General features: G+C 56.7%; 6 protein-coding genes across 6 annotated transcripts; 3 read left to right on the plus strand and 3 right to left on the minus strand.

The window, feature by feature from the left end:
* Window positions 1–440: 440 nt before the first annotated feature.
* Window positions 441–2,168, minus strand: GCG54_00008847 (Sphingosine N-acyltransferase-like protein FUM18; the record flags this gene model as incomplete). The annotated part of the gene is made up of 4 exons (XM_045408806.1): window positions 441–1,055; window positions 1,105–1,392; window positions 1,443–1,756; window positions 1,922–2,168. The coding sequence occupies 4 exons, from the start codon at window positions 2,166–2,168 to the stop codon at window positions 441–443; spliced, it is 1,464 nt and encodes a 487-aa protein (XP_045266549.1).
* Window positions 2,169–5,861: 3,693 nt separating this feature from the next.
* Window positions 5,862–6,850, plus strand: GCG54_00008848 (Protein lifeguard 4; the record flags this gene model as incomplete). The annotated part of the gene is made up of 3 exons (XM_045408807.1): window positions 5,862–6,038; window positions 6,117–6,290; window positions 6,359–6,850. 3 exons carry the CDS (start codon window positions 5,862–5,864, stop codon window positions 6,848–6,850), a joined length of 843 nt encoding a protein of 280 aa, XP_045266550.1.
* Window positions 6,851–7,531: 681 nt separating this feature from the next.
* On the minus strand, window positions 7,532–8,949 carry GCG54_00008849 (Septin-like spn3; the record flags this gene model as incomplete). Its single annotated transcript, XM_045408808.1, has 6 exons — window positions 7,532–7,778; window positions 7,830–8,297; window positions 8,347–8,484; window positions 8,535–8,622; window positions 8,678–8,824; window positions 8,877–8,949. The coding sequence occupies 6 exons, from the start codon at window positions 8,947–8,949 to the stop codon at window positions 7,532–7,534; spliced, it is 1,161 nt and encodes a 386-aa protein (XP_045266551.1).
* Window positions 8,950–10,455: 1,506 nt separating this feature from the next.
* On the plus strand, window positions 10,456–11,775 carry GCG54_00008850 (SVP1-like protein 2; the record flags this gene model as incomplete). The annotated part of the gene is made up of 4 exons (XM_045408809.1): window positions 10,456–10,564; window positions 10,617–10,655; window positions 10,709–10,806; window positions 10,855–11,775. The coding sequence occupies 4 exons, from the start codon at window positions 10,456–10,458 to the stop codon at window positions 11,773–11,775; spliced, it is 1,167 nt and encodes a 388-aa protein (XP_045266552.1).
* Window positions 11,776–11,976: 201 nt separating this feature from the next.
* Window positions 11,977–13,070, minus strand: GCG54_00008851 (RNA-binding motif protein X-linked 2; the record flags this gene model as incomplete). Its single annotated transcript, XM_045408810.1, has 2 exons — window positions 11,977–12,957; window positions 13,011–13,070. The coding sequence occupies 2 exons, from the start codon at window positions 13,068–13,070 to the stop codon at window positions 11,977–11,979; spliced, it is 1,041 nt and encodes a 346-aa protein (XP_045266553.1).
* Window positions 13,071–13,788: 718 nt separating this feature from the next.
* On the plus strand, window positions 13,789–15,609 carry GCG54_00008852 (uncharacterized protein; the record flags this gene model as incomplete). Its single annotated transcript, XM_045408811.1, has 5 exons — window positions 13,789–14,095; window positions 14,156–14,538; window positions 14,588–14,681; window positions 14,730–15,406; window positions 15,463–15,609. The coding sequence occupies 5 exons, from the start codon at window positions 13,789–13,791 to the stop codon at window positions 15,607–15,609; spliced, it is 1,608 nt and encodes a 535-aa protein (XP_045266554.1).
* Window positions 15,610–15,852: the final 243 nt, after the last annotated feature.

A 15,852-nucleotide genomic window follows, 5' to 3' on the forward strand; every position in this document is an offset into this window, starting at 1 on the left:
CTAACAATCACATACACTTACATCAAACTACACGTCACCAAAAATCACAATCAAAACGCCCTCTGTCATGCATCAACTCAAAATACTTTTTTGGTTCATTTCTCAATACGTCCGACTGTGTGAATAGATCCCAATGCGACGAGACGGATCCTCTCCCGGACCTCCCGCGCACACAACTCTGTTTTCCCTTTTTGTCTTGATAAAGCAAACCAAATGTCATCTATGCCTGTGTTGGTGCCCGCCATCCAGGCGTGTGGCACACATGAATTTCTAGCAAATAGTAATGCGGCAGTCGTACCTATCCGGCCCGAGTACGATCGCCCTCTGAACTCCTTTCTTCCCACACCAGCTTTGTACATCCGGACGTCTTTGTCTTCTCCCGTCCCCGTGACGCCTAGTTTTCATGCTTCATGGAAGATTGCGGTATCCATCATGCTGATTTAGTCGACTTGCTTCTCGCAGCCGATTCTGCCCAGAAGCTCTTTGCGATCGCTGTGGCCCGGCAGGCTGACGCCGGAGGCGCTCGCTTGCCTCTTGATGCCCGATCTGCGCTCCCAGCTCTTGAGGTCCAGGTCCTCAACACCGACCTCCTGCTCGAGAGGCTGAGCCTCCTCGTAGACGTAGTCGGCCTCCTCCTCAGCCTCGCCTTCGTCGTCGCTGCGAGTGTCCTCGGCGTTTCCGCCGCGGAGAACCTTCATGACGACACGGATGATCATAAAGAACCAGCCAATGGTGATGACTTGAAGGGCGAGGAGGGGAATGAGGAAAGACCACCTGATCACGCTTGGGAAGCAGACAGTGCCGTCGAACTTGTAGAAGGGCTCGAGCATCCATGTCATGGATCCCTCGGGTGCAGGGAAGGGACCGGCCACGTTAGGCGCCTTGCCAGAGAAACAGGCCTGGGCCTCGGGAATGGCTTCGGGGAGGTCGGTGTAGATCGACCAGCAGACCATAACGTAGAAGATGTGGCGGGCGACGAGCCAGGAGACGACGAAGGCGCCGAACATGAAGTCGCAGAGGGTGTTCAGTCCGACGTACTTGAGGCACTTGGCAAGCTGCGCATGGTTAGCACACTGGTGACAAGTGGGAGAGGGTAAGACATACAGGGAAAAAGAGATCAACAACGTCCATCAGGACCAGGATCAAGTTACCAACGCGGGTCATGTGGTAGCCGTAGCAGGCGGAGATCAGAGAGCAGGTGATGATGTGGTGGGTGAACATCTGCCAGTGATCCTTGCGGCGCTCCTCGATGTTGATGACGATGATCTGCTGCAGCCAGAAAGACCACTGCGCCAGGATGTAGAACTTGTTCAGGCCGGTCAGCTCACGCTGGGGCCAGTTCGTCCAGAGCTCCTTCAGGTTCAGCCAGTAGGGCGACGTCTTGTAGATGTACTGTAGAATGTCAGCTTGCGTTGCGCAACTATGCCATTGGGACCACTGACCATGCCCAGAGGCCAGAAAACCAGGTAGTAGATCAACAGCCAGGCCTGCTCGCTGAAGCGCGTCAGGTCCTTGCGCTTCGAGACACCCCAACCCTTGGCCAAGGGAGCCAGCACGTATTCCATGGTCGCGGCGCGCAGGCCGGTGAAGAGGATGATGCAGAAGGTGAGAAGGCAGGCATCGCCGAGACCGGCGCCATACAGGCCCGTCTCGGGGTTCTTGTAGGAGAGGGTGAAGAACTTGATCGTGTGGGCTTGCGCCTTGGGGATGCAGAAGTGGGCGAGGAAGAGGAGGGCGAGAAGGTTGAAGGAGAGACCTGAAAGCAGCGACCGTTAGCATGGTCTACGATCTCACACATGGAGACAATGTCTCGAAGCAATCGTCTGCCGTGGAACATAGGGCTGCTCCGGCAGTGGCTTGGAATCGGGCGCGTGTGTGGGGTAATTGGGAGCAAAGGAGGCGGACACAGAGGCAGACATACCGACTTGGTTCTCGACCATCCACCTGCTCAGCATCTTCCAGGCGCTGTCATCTTTCCTCCTGACCCTTCGTACGAGAACGACGTTGACGTTGTTGTGGCCCTGCTGGTAAAGGGGGCCGTTCATGAGCTTGAGCTGCTTGGTGCTGGCGTTGCGCTTGATCTTGGAGCTGTGCTTGTCGAAGACGGGGGAGACTGGGGAGATTGGGGAGACTGGCGATGTCGCCTCATAACCGGCGGTGTCGGCCATGTTGGGTTGTGACTGAGCCCCAATTGGAACTCAATGGGGTGATTTGGGAAGGCGACGGCTCGGATTGAGGTCGCGGGGAAGACCGTGATGGTCGGTGAGCGGAGGACGAGAGGCAGTGTCCCTTTTTCCGTGCTGTCAAGGCCGAGTTGGTTGACGGCGGTGGGTTGATAGCGACGCGGGCGGTCGTGGAAGGGATTCCCTGCAGGCGCGAGTTGGATTGGTGGTGCAGAGCAGAGCGCTTCTCGATCGAAGGGGGCGCTTTCTGCTTCGTGGACTCGGGAGGGGAGGGAGAGGGGAGGAAACGAACGACCAGGTCGGTTTTAGGGAGGTTGAAGATCGAGAAGATGGGATTGTAAGGGCAGCGTCGCACACAATGGAGACGCAGACCGAACCTTGGAGACGGTGGCAGGACCTGGAACTCTGGACAGGAGGACACAGGTACTGGGCCAGGAGGGACCGGGATGTGCTCTGTTGCTCCAGAAAGCTGCCGGGATAGGGCGTGCAGCAGAAGTGCTCCGTGTAAGGTGTGCTTTTCTCGTTCAGCGCTCAGTGGTGGTAGTAGTGGTGGTGCTGCTGCGTCCTGCCGGTCACTGGAGACTCGTTGGAGAGCGAAAGAGACACAGAGAGTGAAAGATGAGAGACGCGAGGTGAGGTGGGTTGGGTGTTGGGTGGGGGGAACAAGAAGTCGAGGGTACTTTTTGCGAGCAATTTCTTGCTACCGCGAGTGGGTGTTTAGCTCGAAATCTGGCGAGCTGCTAAGTACAAGGTACGCGCATATGGAAGGGTGCAACACCATCCAGGACGGCAGCGCTGAAGTTTGAACCACTCGCCTCGCAATTCTCCACTCCACAATTGAACCTTGCACCGCGCCGTAGCCTTCCACCCTTCCACTTCCACGCCTTCCAGGCCCAGCGAGTGGTGTCCAGTCCCATCCATGTCCACAGCCCCCGGGGAGGGAAGCAGCCGGGCCCTCCAGTCGACCGCCGCCCGCGAGAGGGTGGCCACTGACCGTCAACCAATTCGACTTCCCCCCTGGCCAACTGCCATTGGGACAGGACAGGGGGGATGACTGGGTTGGTCTAGCTCACACACAGATCGCCCGTTCTTTACAGCGGCAGCGAGGGTTCATCAAAGGCGGTGAGCAACGCAGCCAAGCAAAACGGTAGCAGAGGGAGCAACAAGACGGCGGGCGGCGGGAAGGGGAAAAAAGATGGAAGGGCAACACAAGGGATGTGGGCAACCTGCGACCTTTCCTTTGCAGAAGAGGGAAAGGGCCCCAAGGGCCCCAGGTGCTCAGGGCAGGTACGGATACCAAAGGGGCCAACCGTGACACAGGGGTCTTCCTCTTCGTCTTTTGCACAGGCTTCCGCCATTCAATGGATGAAATCAAGGTACGAAACAGGTACGTACTCGCTTGCTCTCTCTATTCGAGGGACGCTGGAGGGAATGGTGGGGGACCCCTATCCCGCCGCCGCCTTGTCTTGTCCAGTGTGTGCCGGGTGTGTGTGTGCCCATTGCTTGCACCTGCAGCCGTAGCCGTGGAATTGGACGGAGCTTAAAATTGAGACTACCACTGGCCCTGTCCACAGTCCGCCGCCAGTGTCATTTGTGCAAAGTCCCACGTTTTTCGCTGTGACCTTCGTCCATGTCGGAATCCATTACCGTCGTTGTCAGGTTCTTTGGCTCCCAAAAGTCGCCAATGGTTGAAGTCTATTTAGACGAAAAACTGGGCTTGCGACAGATGGACGAGGGTACAGAACAGCAACATGGTAAAGACACAACAGCAATATCCAAAACCAAGGGCCAAGGACGGGACAGAACGCTAGACATGCTACGGGGAGGGGCCGCTGCTGCTGAACGTGGAGAGAGAAACCGAAGCACTCGCAAGAACTCAAGGAGTGTTCGTAGCGTACCTACAGGCTACGGATACAGACAGGGAAAATAAAAGGAGGGGAAAAAACAAGCAGTGGCGGGTCGCCCTTTTCCTCAACAAGTTTCGACCTTGGCGAGCCATTGATCCCAATTGGATTGTCATTGAATCTCGTTTACGACCACGACTTCTTCCCTGTCGATGCGACGAAATACAGCAAGTTGGCGGCTATTGGGGAAAAAAAGGACGTCGGGCTTCCGCGGGGGAACCGACGCCAATTCGCCAGTGCGACGAGAAACGGTGGTAGGGGACAATCTTCATCTTCGTCGCCCGTTCACTTTAAAATGAAGTGATTTTCCTCCACCCCAGCGCCTTATCAACTTATCGCCGTTTGGCATATACCAGCCCCCTGTCAATCACTTTCTTCTCTCTTTGCTTTTTCTTTTTTGGCGTCCGTGTTGCTCTTCCCGTGCAACCCCTTTTTTTTCAGTCTCCTTATTTCCCATCTGTGCAACCAAACAATGCGCCGATAAACAATGTTTGGTCAACCCGTCCCGTCCACCGACTCCGGCAGGCACGTCCACCGCGAGGGCCAGCCAGCGACTTTTTGCTCTCTGGAGATGATGCGCGGTCGGGTGCTGTCACTCTCAGGTACACAACCCCTTTAGCCGCCGCGCCCACACACCACACACCCCCTCCAACCAATCGTCACTCTCCCAAACTCGCCTCTAGAGCGAGTCGGCCTACTGCCGTCAGAACACTAAATCGCCAGCGCAAGATTCGAGAGAGCCGCAAGATGTCACTCCTCAAGGCTCCTATCCCAATCCTTCCGTGCTAAGGTAGAAAACCTTCTTTTGCGTCCATGATGACACCCCCGAAAGGGCTCGTCATCGTCAAATATTGAGCCGTGACATGTTTATTGTCTGCACCACCAACCCAAAAATGTCATGATGAGGCTGCACTTACGTATCCGTACAATAAACCAGACGAATACGGACGGACCTCGCATCACAGACAGCCCCCCCAAACGAAAAGGATTAGCCCTCTTCCTCACATGAAATGTTCCATGCACGGAAGGACAGCCAGACCATTACACTGACATATCGGATGCCGCGTTTCATCCCATTTCTCTTTCGCTGAAGAACAACAGCTGCCTGTTGTCGCAAAGTAGAAGTGGCGGTCGCGATTGCATCAAGAAGTGAGGGGCAGCAGCAGAATGGTGCAGCCAGCTTGCTTGCTTGCTGCTGCAACTGCCACCCAACATGGCAACATCAGACCACGCGTTTGCCAAGCTTGTCCGCCCAAATTGAATCATTCAGAGAACGAAAGAAGCGTGCCCCTGCCTCGCGGCCGTTTTTAGCGTTCGCGCTTGCTGTCAAGGGGGCGCGTTCAGGAACGAACGAGACGACAAGGTGGCAGGGAGGTCGGAGTGCATATTCTGCATATGATGATATGTAGCATAGTTGACTACAGCTCCCGTCATAACGGGGCTTTGCACAAACCAAAACAGAACCTTGAAGATTCTCCCCGTGCATTCCAACGCCACAAGTTCCCCATCACATGACCCCACCTACGACTCCGCCACACTCTACCCCAGGCTAGGCTGCAGCCACTAGCCACAATCTCATAATCGCCGGTCGCATCACCACTGCACCCTCCCCACATGATCCTGACGACAACGACCTTCCATTACACCCGTCGCCTCCAGCTAACCTTCCCCTCCAACCTCCACCTCCTCGTCGCACCAAACTTTCCAACGACATCACCAAGCCGCATTCAATTCCCTCACAGTAGCGCGACACGAAAGAGAGAGTACCGCCAAAATGTCCAACGCCAAGTACACTCCCGCGCCGACGAGCGACCCGGACGAGAGCACAAGCTACGCCCAGCCGCCCCCCGCCTACCAGGCCGAAGCCTCCGCGGCCGCCGACACCGATCGCCTCTTCGGCGGCGGCGCCCCGCGCAGCAGCCAGGACGATGACATCCCCGACGACTTCAAGGTAAGCTTCCCTTCCTCCCTTCCTCGCCTGGGTCGCACCGCGCCATCGCGACACCCAAAGACTAACACGCATCGACAGTTTGGCGGCTCCGTGGCCGAAGCGACAACCGACATCCGCAACCAGTTCATCCGCAAGGTCTACGCGATCCTCACCGTCCAGCTCATCGCCACCGGCATCGTCTCCGCCCTCAGCTTCTGGAGCCAGAGCTACAAGACATGGATCCAGTCTCACCCAGGTCTCGTCTGGGCATCCGTACGTTCTCACGTCCACCCTTCCAACCCTCACGTTCACAACAGCTAACATGCTCATCCCCAATACAGCTCCTCGGCTCCATAGTCTTCATGCTCCTCACCTACTGGAAGCGCAAGTCCTACCCGACAAACCTCCTCTTCCTCGGCCTCTTCACCCTCACCGAGGCTTACACAATCTCCGTCATCGTCTCCTTCTACAAGACCGAAATCGTCCTCAACGCAGTCGTCCTCACCGCCGGCATCTTCGTCTTCCTTACCCTCTTCGCTTGCCAGACAAAGTACGACTTCACCTCGTGGATGCCCTACCTCTTCGGCGCCCTCTGGGGCCTCGTCCTCTTCGGCTTCATGGCCGCCTTTTTCCCCTACAGCTCCACCGGCGAGCTCGTCTACGGCGGCCTCGCCGCCCTCATCTTCAGCGCCTACATCCTCGTCGACACACAGCTCGTCATGCGCAAGCACCACGTCGAGGAGGAGATTGCCGCCGCCATCAGCCTGTACCTTGACATAATCAACCTGTTCTTGGCTATTCTGAGGATCCTCAATAGCCAGCAGAACAACTGAGCTGGAACGTGCGGTCACCTGGTGGAGGATGGATAGGGAGATTGGAATTGCAAGCCGACAAAATGGTTTTAATAGAATGGTGCTTTTGCGTTCTCGTAGTCACAGTGTATGGATAAGTTTCTTTTGCGTGTTCGGGACTTTGAGTGTTTGCTGCTTTTCGTAATACCATGTGGGTAGTAACACATAAGATTGGCTCACATCACAAGACACGCGCATACAAGTGACACATTTGGTTGATGAAGCGGTAAAGTAATTTGATATCTGCATTAGAAGTCCACTAATAGAAAAGGAAAATGAGGGCGTTAGTAAAAGGGCTACAAAGGCACAGCCGGAAAGATGCGGCGGGGCGGTATAATCGGGATAAGAGTAGCAGATCGACGGGTAACAATAATCCAGACGTCCTACACATTCATCCCGCCCGCGACCTCGCCCGAAAGATCTGCTCCGCCTCGAGACTATACACCGCCTCCGTCCACAGCCTCTACCAAACCGGTAGCCTCTTCCCAGTCGTCGCATTCGTAGTAGACCTTTTTGGGGTTTTATCTTCGTGTCAGAGAAACGAACTCGCAGGGTAGGGGAATATTGTTCTTTCTCTTTCAACACAGCACGGAAACCAACGCCAGTATAGAAAAAGACCAACGTCGCAGTTTCGGGGTAACCATAAGCAGGGCCAAGGGTGAATTAGTTGGCTTCGTTGTCGCCGTTGGCTTCGGCCGGGCCGCCCGCTGCTGCCGATGCTTCTCTCTGCATGCGAGCCTCGATCTCGCGGAGCTGCGACTCGCGAGCCAGGAGCTCCTGTCGCTTCTCGTTGATCTCGCGCTGGACCTTGATCTCGATCTCGCGAAGCTTCTCCTCCTCGCGCCTCAGTTGTTCCTCCTTGAGACGCACGGATTGCGATGCGAGGTCCTCCGGGTTCATGGACGAGTCACTGTGACATGTTAGTGCGTGATGCAGTGAAAGGGGCCCAGCCAAGACGTACACTCCAGCACCGCCCTCAACAGACTTGCTGAGCTTCTCGGTACGGTAGTTTTCGTAGAGGAAGTCGTGGGTGATTTCCTTCAGGTCGGCCAAGTGGCTGTGGAGGAGCGCGGAGCGGATGGCGAGGAAGTCGGAGTGGCGCGGGTTATCGACCTCGACAACACCCCAGGGGTACTGACGGGCGCGAACCTTACGGCCGCCAATCTCGACAACCTCCTCAGAGCCGACGATGGCGAACGGCATCAGACCTCTCAGCTCGGCGTTCTCCTCAACCGTGTCCTCGTCATCCTCTTCAATGTCGTAGGGGAAGTTGTAGACGGGAATACGGTAGTGCTCGATGTCTTCCATAACAAGCTTCTTCGACTCGGCCAGCTCAGCAGGAGTCAGGGAGTCAGCACGGCCAATGACGGGGATAACGTTAACACGGGGGGCGAGGCGCTTCATCAGCTCGATATCAAGCTCACGGAGACTAGACACGTTAGCATCGGCGAATGGGAGAAGAGGCTTGTTGGACCTACCCATGACCGGTGGGGGTGATGAAGTAGAGCATGGCGTGCACACGGTTGTCCCTGAATCGCGGGTTACGCTTGATACGGGATTCCTCGGCCAGAATATCATCATATTGTCTCTCAAGGTAGCCGACAATCTCGGAAAAGCTGCAGCAGATTAGCAAGAGATGCAGCGGTGTGTTGGCTGAGCGGCGTACCTGGCCTCGTTGTCAATCTGGTCACCGAAACCGGGGGTATCGACAATCGTCAGAGAGATGCGAGTGCCCTCCTCGTCCAGCTCCAACTCTGCGTGGGTGTTAGTTTGGCGGTGGTGGGATGGCCTGACGCGGGTTACACGTACCGACGGTGATGGGCTTGATCTTGACACCGTCCTCGACAGACGCGCTGTTGGGGTCGTCCGACTCCTTGTGGCCCAACACACTCTTGCCGCAGAGAGTGTTGACAAAGGTCGTTCTTCCTGTAAGGGTATCGGGGTCAGTCGACGGGACTCGGAGATCGAGTGGACACGGGGTGGCCGCGTAGGGGGGATTCGAACGTACCAGTGCCTGATGCTCCGCAGACCATCAAACAGAACTGGATTCCCTTCTTCACGTTCTTCTTTCTGCGCATCATCTTCTGTAGCGGTGTTGGTTGTCAGCTGCTGGATAATCCTAGGGGTGGCAGATGGACTGAGGCGGTGGTGGCTTCTCGCAGTCGAGGTTGGGGGAGGAATTGTTGATGGGGGCCAGACGCAAAGGGTGCAACTGGATTCAGGGGATGTGGGCAAACATACGGCGGTGGTTGAAGTGTAACGGCTAGACTCGCACGCGGTCGGATGAAGGAGTCGTCGACCAGGTCAACGACGGCGAGAAAGAAAGGATGGTGATGTTGGCAATTGGAAGGGGACAGCGAACGTCAGTCGTGTCGTGTCGTGTGGACGGAACGAAACGAAAGGACTGCTGGATCCCAAGTGTCGTTGTAGTGGAATGGACAATGGACACTGGCCTGGGGGGTCAGAACTTAGGACGGGAGGTGCAGGTGCACAGGTGCAGCACTAAAGGGGACGGGAGGGTCTTGACCGACGGGTGTTGGAAAATGCAATTTCACACAAAATGTTGCGGCAGGAGGTCCCAAGGCGATCTCAGCCAATTGACGGCCAACGCTGCTGGCTCCTGCACGCCCAATTCAGGGGGACAGCAAGTCCCCGGCCCACGCTCCTTTCCCCAAAATTTGACGCTAGTCTGCTTGGGGGCTAGCACGGACAGCGGGGTATCCTCGGGCAATTTTGGGGGAAAGAAGGTGACAGGTCACGAGACTCAGCGTGGTCCGTGCCGAAGCTGGGCGATTGTCAGTGGCAGATGAGTGCTGCAGGTGCACTATTAGCCAGACTGCCAACGGGCAGACAGTGGGCAGACACACTGAGGTGCTTCTGCCCGCGCTGTGCACTTGCCTGGGCAGGTCGCAGCGCGTTGAAATCACTCTGTTTGCCAGCCCAAACATGTTTCGCGTCGCTGCAGCTATTGGCTGTCGGCTTGGCCGGTGCCACCTGTCAAGCCACGGCAGGTGCTTCCATCACACCGTCCCTTCATCTCAACGACGGCTTAACTTCCTGCGCCGCTGTGGAAGCGATGATACGTACCTCATTTCCATAACGGTTGTCCCAGGCTGACTTCTCTGCTGAGACACCGACCACGGGATCGTTTGTGAACATCGCCCTGAATAGCAGTCAAATCAAGGATCGCATCAAACAGCTCTGCACAAGTGTTGACCAGGTCGCTGTCCACTGCAGCCAGCACGTCCACCTATCAACAGCCCCTGTTGGCACTCACAGCTTCCTGACTCGGCTGTCCAGCTGACCGCGACCCGCTCAAGCAACGACAAGGCCATCGTTCAAGAGACTCCAGCTCATCGTCAAACAGCTTACAGTGGCCTCTCACGTCGTGGGAAACATCTTTCAAGAATGATATCATAGCGAATAGCTTCGAAGAATAGCACAATACTGGCTCGGTCGCCCAGCCTTTACATCTGCATCTGCATTCCCATCCCTTACAACCGCGCCCCTCAGCGTCGTCACACAGGCCACGGCATCGCTTTGCTACACCGGCTTAGAGGGCCCATCGTCATCTCCCTTCGCCGACGATGAATACCCGGCCGCCTATCGAGACAGCGCCGTCCACGGTTGTTCTGTCGGTTTCATTCAATAACGACGCGAGCTGCTTCTCCGTCGGCCTTAACACAGGCATATGCAGTACGTTTGTTTGCTCGCTGCCTCCGGAGGAGCCGTCTCTAACATCGCCCAGTCTTTCACACGAAATCATGTCTTCTTAAGGCCTCTAAAGGTCTGCGCCCGTGGCATTGAGACTTATGAGCAAGACTGAGACTTTTTTGACAGATTTTAATGGGGGCATCGGCCTCGTTGAGATGATGGGCACTACAAATTATCTCGCACTTGTTGGCGGCGGAAGACAGCCAAAGTTCAGTTCAAGTAAAGTGCGTGCTCCTCCTCGCTCTGTCAAGATCGAGTACTAAACACGACAGGCAATCATCTGGGATGGTCTCAAATCAAAGGTGGCCATGGAAATCTCCTCGTTAACACCTGTAAGAGGCGTTCGTATTGGCCGCAACCGCATCGTCGTTGCGCTTCAAAACAGCGTTCGCGTATACTCGTTTGCGAAACCGCCCGATCTCCAGGCCGTGTATGAGACCACAAACAACCCTTTTGGTCTCTGCTGCCTCTCAGAAAAGACTATTGCGTTCCCAGGTAGAACAGTTGGTCAGGTCCAACTCGTGGATATTGGCACTGGCAACGTCAGCATCATCCCCGCGCACTCCTCAGCACTCAGAGCCATCCAACTGAGCCCAGACGGCGAATCGCTGGCTACGGCGAGCGAGCAGGGTACGCTGATCCGAGTCTTCGCGACGAGCAACTGCGCGAAGGTGGCTGAGCTGAGACGAGGCGTGGATCCTGCAACCATCTTTTCTCTGGGATTTAGTCCGGAGGGCACCAAGGTGGCTTGCACGTCAGACAAGTCTACGTTGCATGTGTTCGACGTCCCCCATCCAAAGAGGGGTGTCGTTGTTCCAACGAGTCCGTCAGCATCAATGGCTGGGTCTGGCATTCTCGCTGGCAGACCAGGCGATGATGGCAAGGGCCGATGGGGGTTTCTGGGCAAGATCCCCTTGATGCCCAGAATGTTTTCAGACGTCTACTCATTCGCATCCGCACCATTCGAAGCCGGCGATGACCCGTTCATGGGCAGCCTCCCCCTCTCAGAGCAGACTCCTCTTGGCACAACACGACCGCAAAAGGGACTCATCGGCTGGATTAACGAGGAAAGTCTGGTGATCATTGGCGCGGGCCAAGATGCGAGGTGGGAAAAGTTCATTATCACCAAGGGCGAGGACGGACGTCGTTATCTTACACGGGAAGGCTGGAAGAGATATTTGGGTAGTGGCTAGACACCCCTGATCGCAAGGCGTTTGGGAAATGTTTTGGGAAATCTTGGTTCGCGGCCACGGCACGGCGTTTACTGGTTGTCATCATGGTTGTCATCATGGTTGTAGGCATCAAGGGGTATCAGCGATAGCATCGCTTTTTTTGTGCTAGAAATTAGGCCATGGGGTATCAGCGAAGTAGCGCTTTATTGGCGAGAGTTCATATCATCGTCGAGCCTGCGGTGATCTGCTCCTGCTTCTCCGTTTGTGCCGTGGCTCCTCGTCGCGATCCCTTGGCTTTCTATGGGAGCGTTCCTCGGACTCATCCCGGGGACGGCGCCGCCGCTCCCGTCTGGGATCTTCGTCCCCGCCGCGGTCCCGATCCCGCCGGTCCTTTGAACGATTCCTATCTCTCCGACTCCTATCGTCTTTCCTGTCGTCTTTCCTAGACTCTCGCTCTCGAGAGTCACCCCGGCGCCTCTCCCGACGAGAGCTCTTCTCTCCGTCCCTCCTGTCCCTATCGTCCGGCGTCTCGTCGCGACGCGACCTCCGAGACCGGTGTCTGTCCTCATCTCGATCCGCATCCCTCATCTCCTCATCGCTGTCGTGCCTTCGCGACCGATGTGACCGATGCGACCTGTGACGATGCCTGTGTTTCCTCTCCGACTTATCCCCTCTCCTTGCCAACGCTTCCTGGATCTCCTTCTTCTTCTCCTCGATCAAGAACTCCTTCATCGGGTCGTCATCATCATGGTCTCTAATCAGAAGCGCGAGCTCCCTCTCCTCGGGAAGCTGCGGCCTCTCCTCCTCCTCTTCGTCCTCAGAGCCCTCGTCCGTCTTGTCGCCCCCGCCGCCGCCCTCCAGCTTCGCGACCGTCTCCCAGTCCACCTTGCCCTCGTCCGGGTCCTCGTCGTCGCGGAATTTGTACCGCGCGTGGTCAACGCTGATCATGCGGGTGCCGATCGTCGCACCACCGAGGTTGTCGACGGCCAGGTCGGTGCTGCGCTGGTCCTCGTACTTAAGCCAGCCGAAGCCCTTGGACTTGCCCGTCTCCTTGTCGCGCGCCAGCTTGAGCCAGACGGGCTCGCCGAACTGGGAGAAGATGGTGATCACGTCGCCCTCAGACATTTCGTAGGGGAGGCCGCCGAAGTAGATGTACGCCGTGTCGCGGTAGTCGACGTGCCAGGAACCCTCGGGGGAGCTGCTCTACTGTTAGCTGACGGACAGAAAGGAGTTGGCGCAGGTGCGGTGGTGAAAACTTGCATTCCATGCTCAATCTCCTTCTTGTTGAGCTCCTGGATCGCGCGGATCTTGTTCATCTTGGCAGCTGAGCCGAGGGCTTACGCTCCCTGCTTGCGAGATGTTGATGTATGCCTGCAAAAGGAAGGCTGGCGCAACGAGCTTCAACTGCAAGGCTGAAGGAAGCGACGTCCAGAGCTCGCTGCAGCTGCAAGCTCCACCCGCACGACCACACCACACCGCGGGCCGACAAGGTGGCTCGCGTAGCAGCGTCAGTGCGTCATTTCCCCCAACGCCCGCCAAAGACACCCCTAAATTGGCACTTCGGTAGCGCACTGTGCCGTGCCATGACAGCGTATTTAGGCTTCGGGAAAACAGCCGGTCCGGCGCTGCCAAATTCCCCGACACTTTGATGAAGGGGGCATGAACTAACTGGCTGGTCTGGCCGTTGAAGATACCAGCCCAGCTGCTCGAGGCAGACCTGCAGCCTCTTTAGTGATAATATTGCTGTGATTGCTCGCCTTTCCGATCTTTTCTTTCCTACAATTACGTATCCGTCCGCCTCCAAGAGTCCCGTGATCCCAGGCCAGCTCACCATCCTCCCCTGAGTCGCGATCCCGAACGACGGACGACGCGTTTTGTTTGTCCATTGCATAAAGCTGTCAACTGCCAAACCCACCTCCTCCCCCCGAGGACCACAAAACACCACGACAACACCACCGCTCGCAGCAACAACCGAGGCATCCACTACCACCGCCAATCGCTTCCCCTCATGCGTCCTCGCGGATCAACACAATCATGACGGCAAGTGCAAACAGGGTGTCGACGTACACCTCGGCCTCGGCGGGGTCCGACGGGCGCAATGGCGAGAAGAAGGACCTCTGGAGCTCCATGCTCGACAACGTCGCCAGCGGCAAGCGGTTACCGGAGAAGAACATGATCGTGCTCGGCGGCACGCCCGACTCGCAGCGGGAGTTTATCGAGTCGCTGTCGCACAGCAGCGAGAAGCGGACCCTGGACCGCCAGAGCTCCAAGACACCGCCTGTCGCAAACAGCTTCGCTCTGGGTTACACTTACTACGACGTTCTGGATGCCGACCAAGAAGGTGCGTTAAATAGAACCCATTTTGGGCCGGTTAGCTCTGACCGCTGACTTGTTTGCACAGACATCCTGGCGAGAATCTCCCTCTACATGCTGTCGACGCCGTCAGAAGCTTTCCCGAAACTCATCCAGCCGCTAATCACCCCCGAGACGATACCGAATACCCTAATGGTCGTTCTCCTGGACTGGTCTACACCACACATGTGGATGCGGCAACTAAGGGAATGGATCCTGTTTATGCGAAGCATTCTTGAGAACTCGAGCCACGAGTGCCAAGCGGCAATGGAGGAGCTTATGGTCAGCTGGAGGGACAGGGGCAGAGGCGGCGGCTCGACCAATCTCGATGGCACAGGGGCGACGACCAGCGAAGGCGACGTCGCGTTGCCCCTCGGCCCTGGCGAGTGGGAGGAGGGTATCGGACTGCCGCTGTGTGTAGTCTGCCAAAATGTGAGTCTTTTGGAAGCAGAGAGACGACTCAGAAGCTAACAAGTTCCAGGCAGAAAAGATGGAGCAGCTGGAAAAGACACAAGGTTGGAAGGAGGGAGACTTTGATCAAGTCCTTCAATACCTCCGAACAGCTTTACTAAGACGTACGTTCGCCCTCCAATTTTGCCAGGCATCAAGCTAACCTTCTGCAGACGGCGCATCCCTCATCTACACCACTCCGAACGTCCCCTCTTCGATATCGAGCCTCGTACACTCCAGCCTAGGCATCACCTCTCTCCTAAAACGCCAGCCGCTCAAGCACAACGTGATCGACAGGGATAAGATCCTCGTGCCCCCGAACTGGGACTCCTGGGGCAAGATTCGCGTCCTGCGCGATGGCTTCGACGTCGAGACCACGAGCCAAGGCTGGTCGCACGACCTGCAATCCACCTTCCCCTCCCCACCCATGACCACCGAGGGCCTCGAAATCATAACCAAGGCCAAGGCGGAAGGCGACTACAACGGCGAGGTGTGGTCATCCGCCGTCGCTCCCTACGAAGACTGGATCCGCGATCTCAGCAGCGCAGGCAGCGCCATCTCCTTCGCGGGCCGCGACGCCGACCCCTCGCAGCTGGAAATGTCGTCGACAGACACGCAGGAGTTTCTGGGTTCCAGTCTGCAGACGCTGGAGCAGTACCGCAGCAGGAGCGCCGAGGACAAGAAGGCGGACGCAAACAAGTCAAGAACGGGCCAGCAGCGCGCGGACGAGCCGGACCTCGGCGCCACGTTGCGCCAGGGCGACGGCAAGGTCAGCCAGCACATCGGACCTGTGCAGTTCAACATGGGAGGCATCCAGGTGGATGCCGACGACATGGTGCAGCGGCTTAAGGTGAGCACTAGCTGGTTTTTGACGAGTATTAGGGGCGGAGACTAACAGAGACGCAGGACCGTCAGGCATACAGCTCCGCACAGGAACCGACCACGCCGCCGGCCGACACCGCGAACGAGAACCCCGACGACATGGACAACGACAAGCTGGAGGCGTTCTTTAGCGGTCTGATGAACCGCAAGCAACCTGCGAACGGCTCCTGAAGCTCCTTTTGAGACGAGACACTACCACACCACAAAGCCCCATTTTACGAGGCTACCCCTTTTTAGCATGGGAAAGGGTCAGACTTTGACCTACCACTCCCTCTTCTCCTGGGGCGGATTTAGTTTTTGAATGAGACGTGTGTACCATATTTTGGCGAAGATGTGAGGACGGCAAGCTGAGGACGGCAAGGGAAAAATCTTGCCAAGGGGTGGATGAGGGCCAAAATTAACATAAAGAGAAAA

This window comes from Colletotrichum gloeosporioides (assembly GCF_011800055.1).
Source record: "Colletotrichum gloeosporioides strain Lc1 chromosome Unknown consensus_30, whole genome shotgun sequence".
Taxonomy (NCBI): Eukaryota; Fungi; Ascomycota; class Sordariomycetes; order Glomerellales; family Glomerellaceae; genus Colletotrichum; species Colletotrichum gloeosporioides.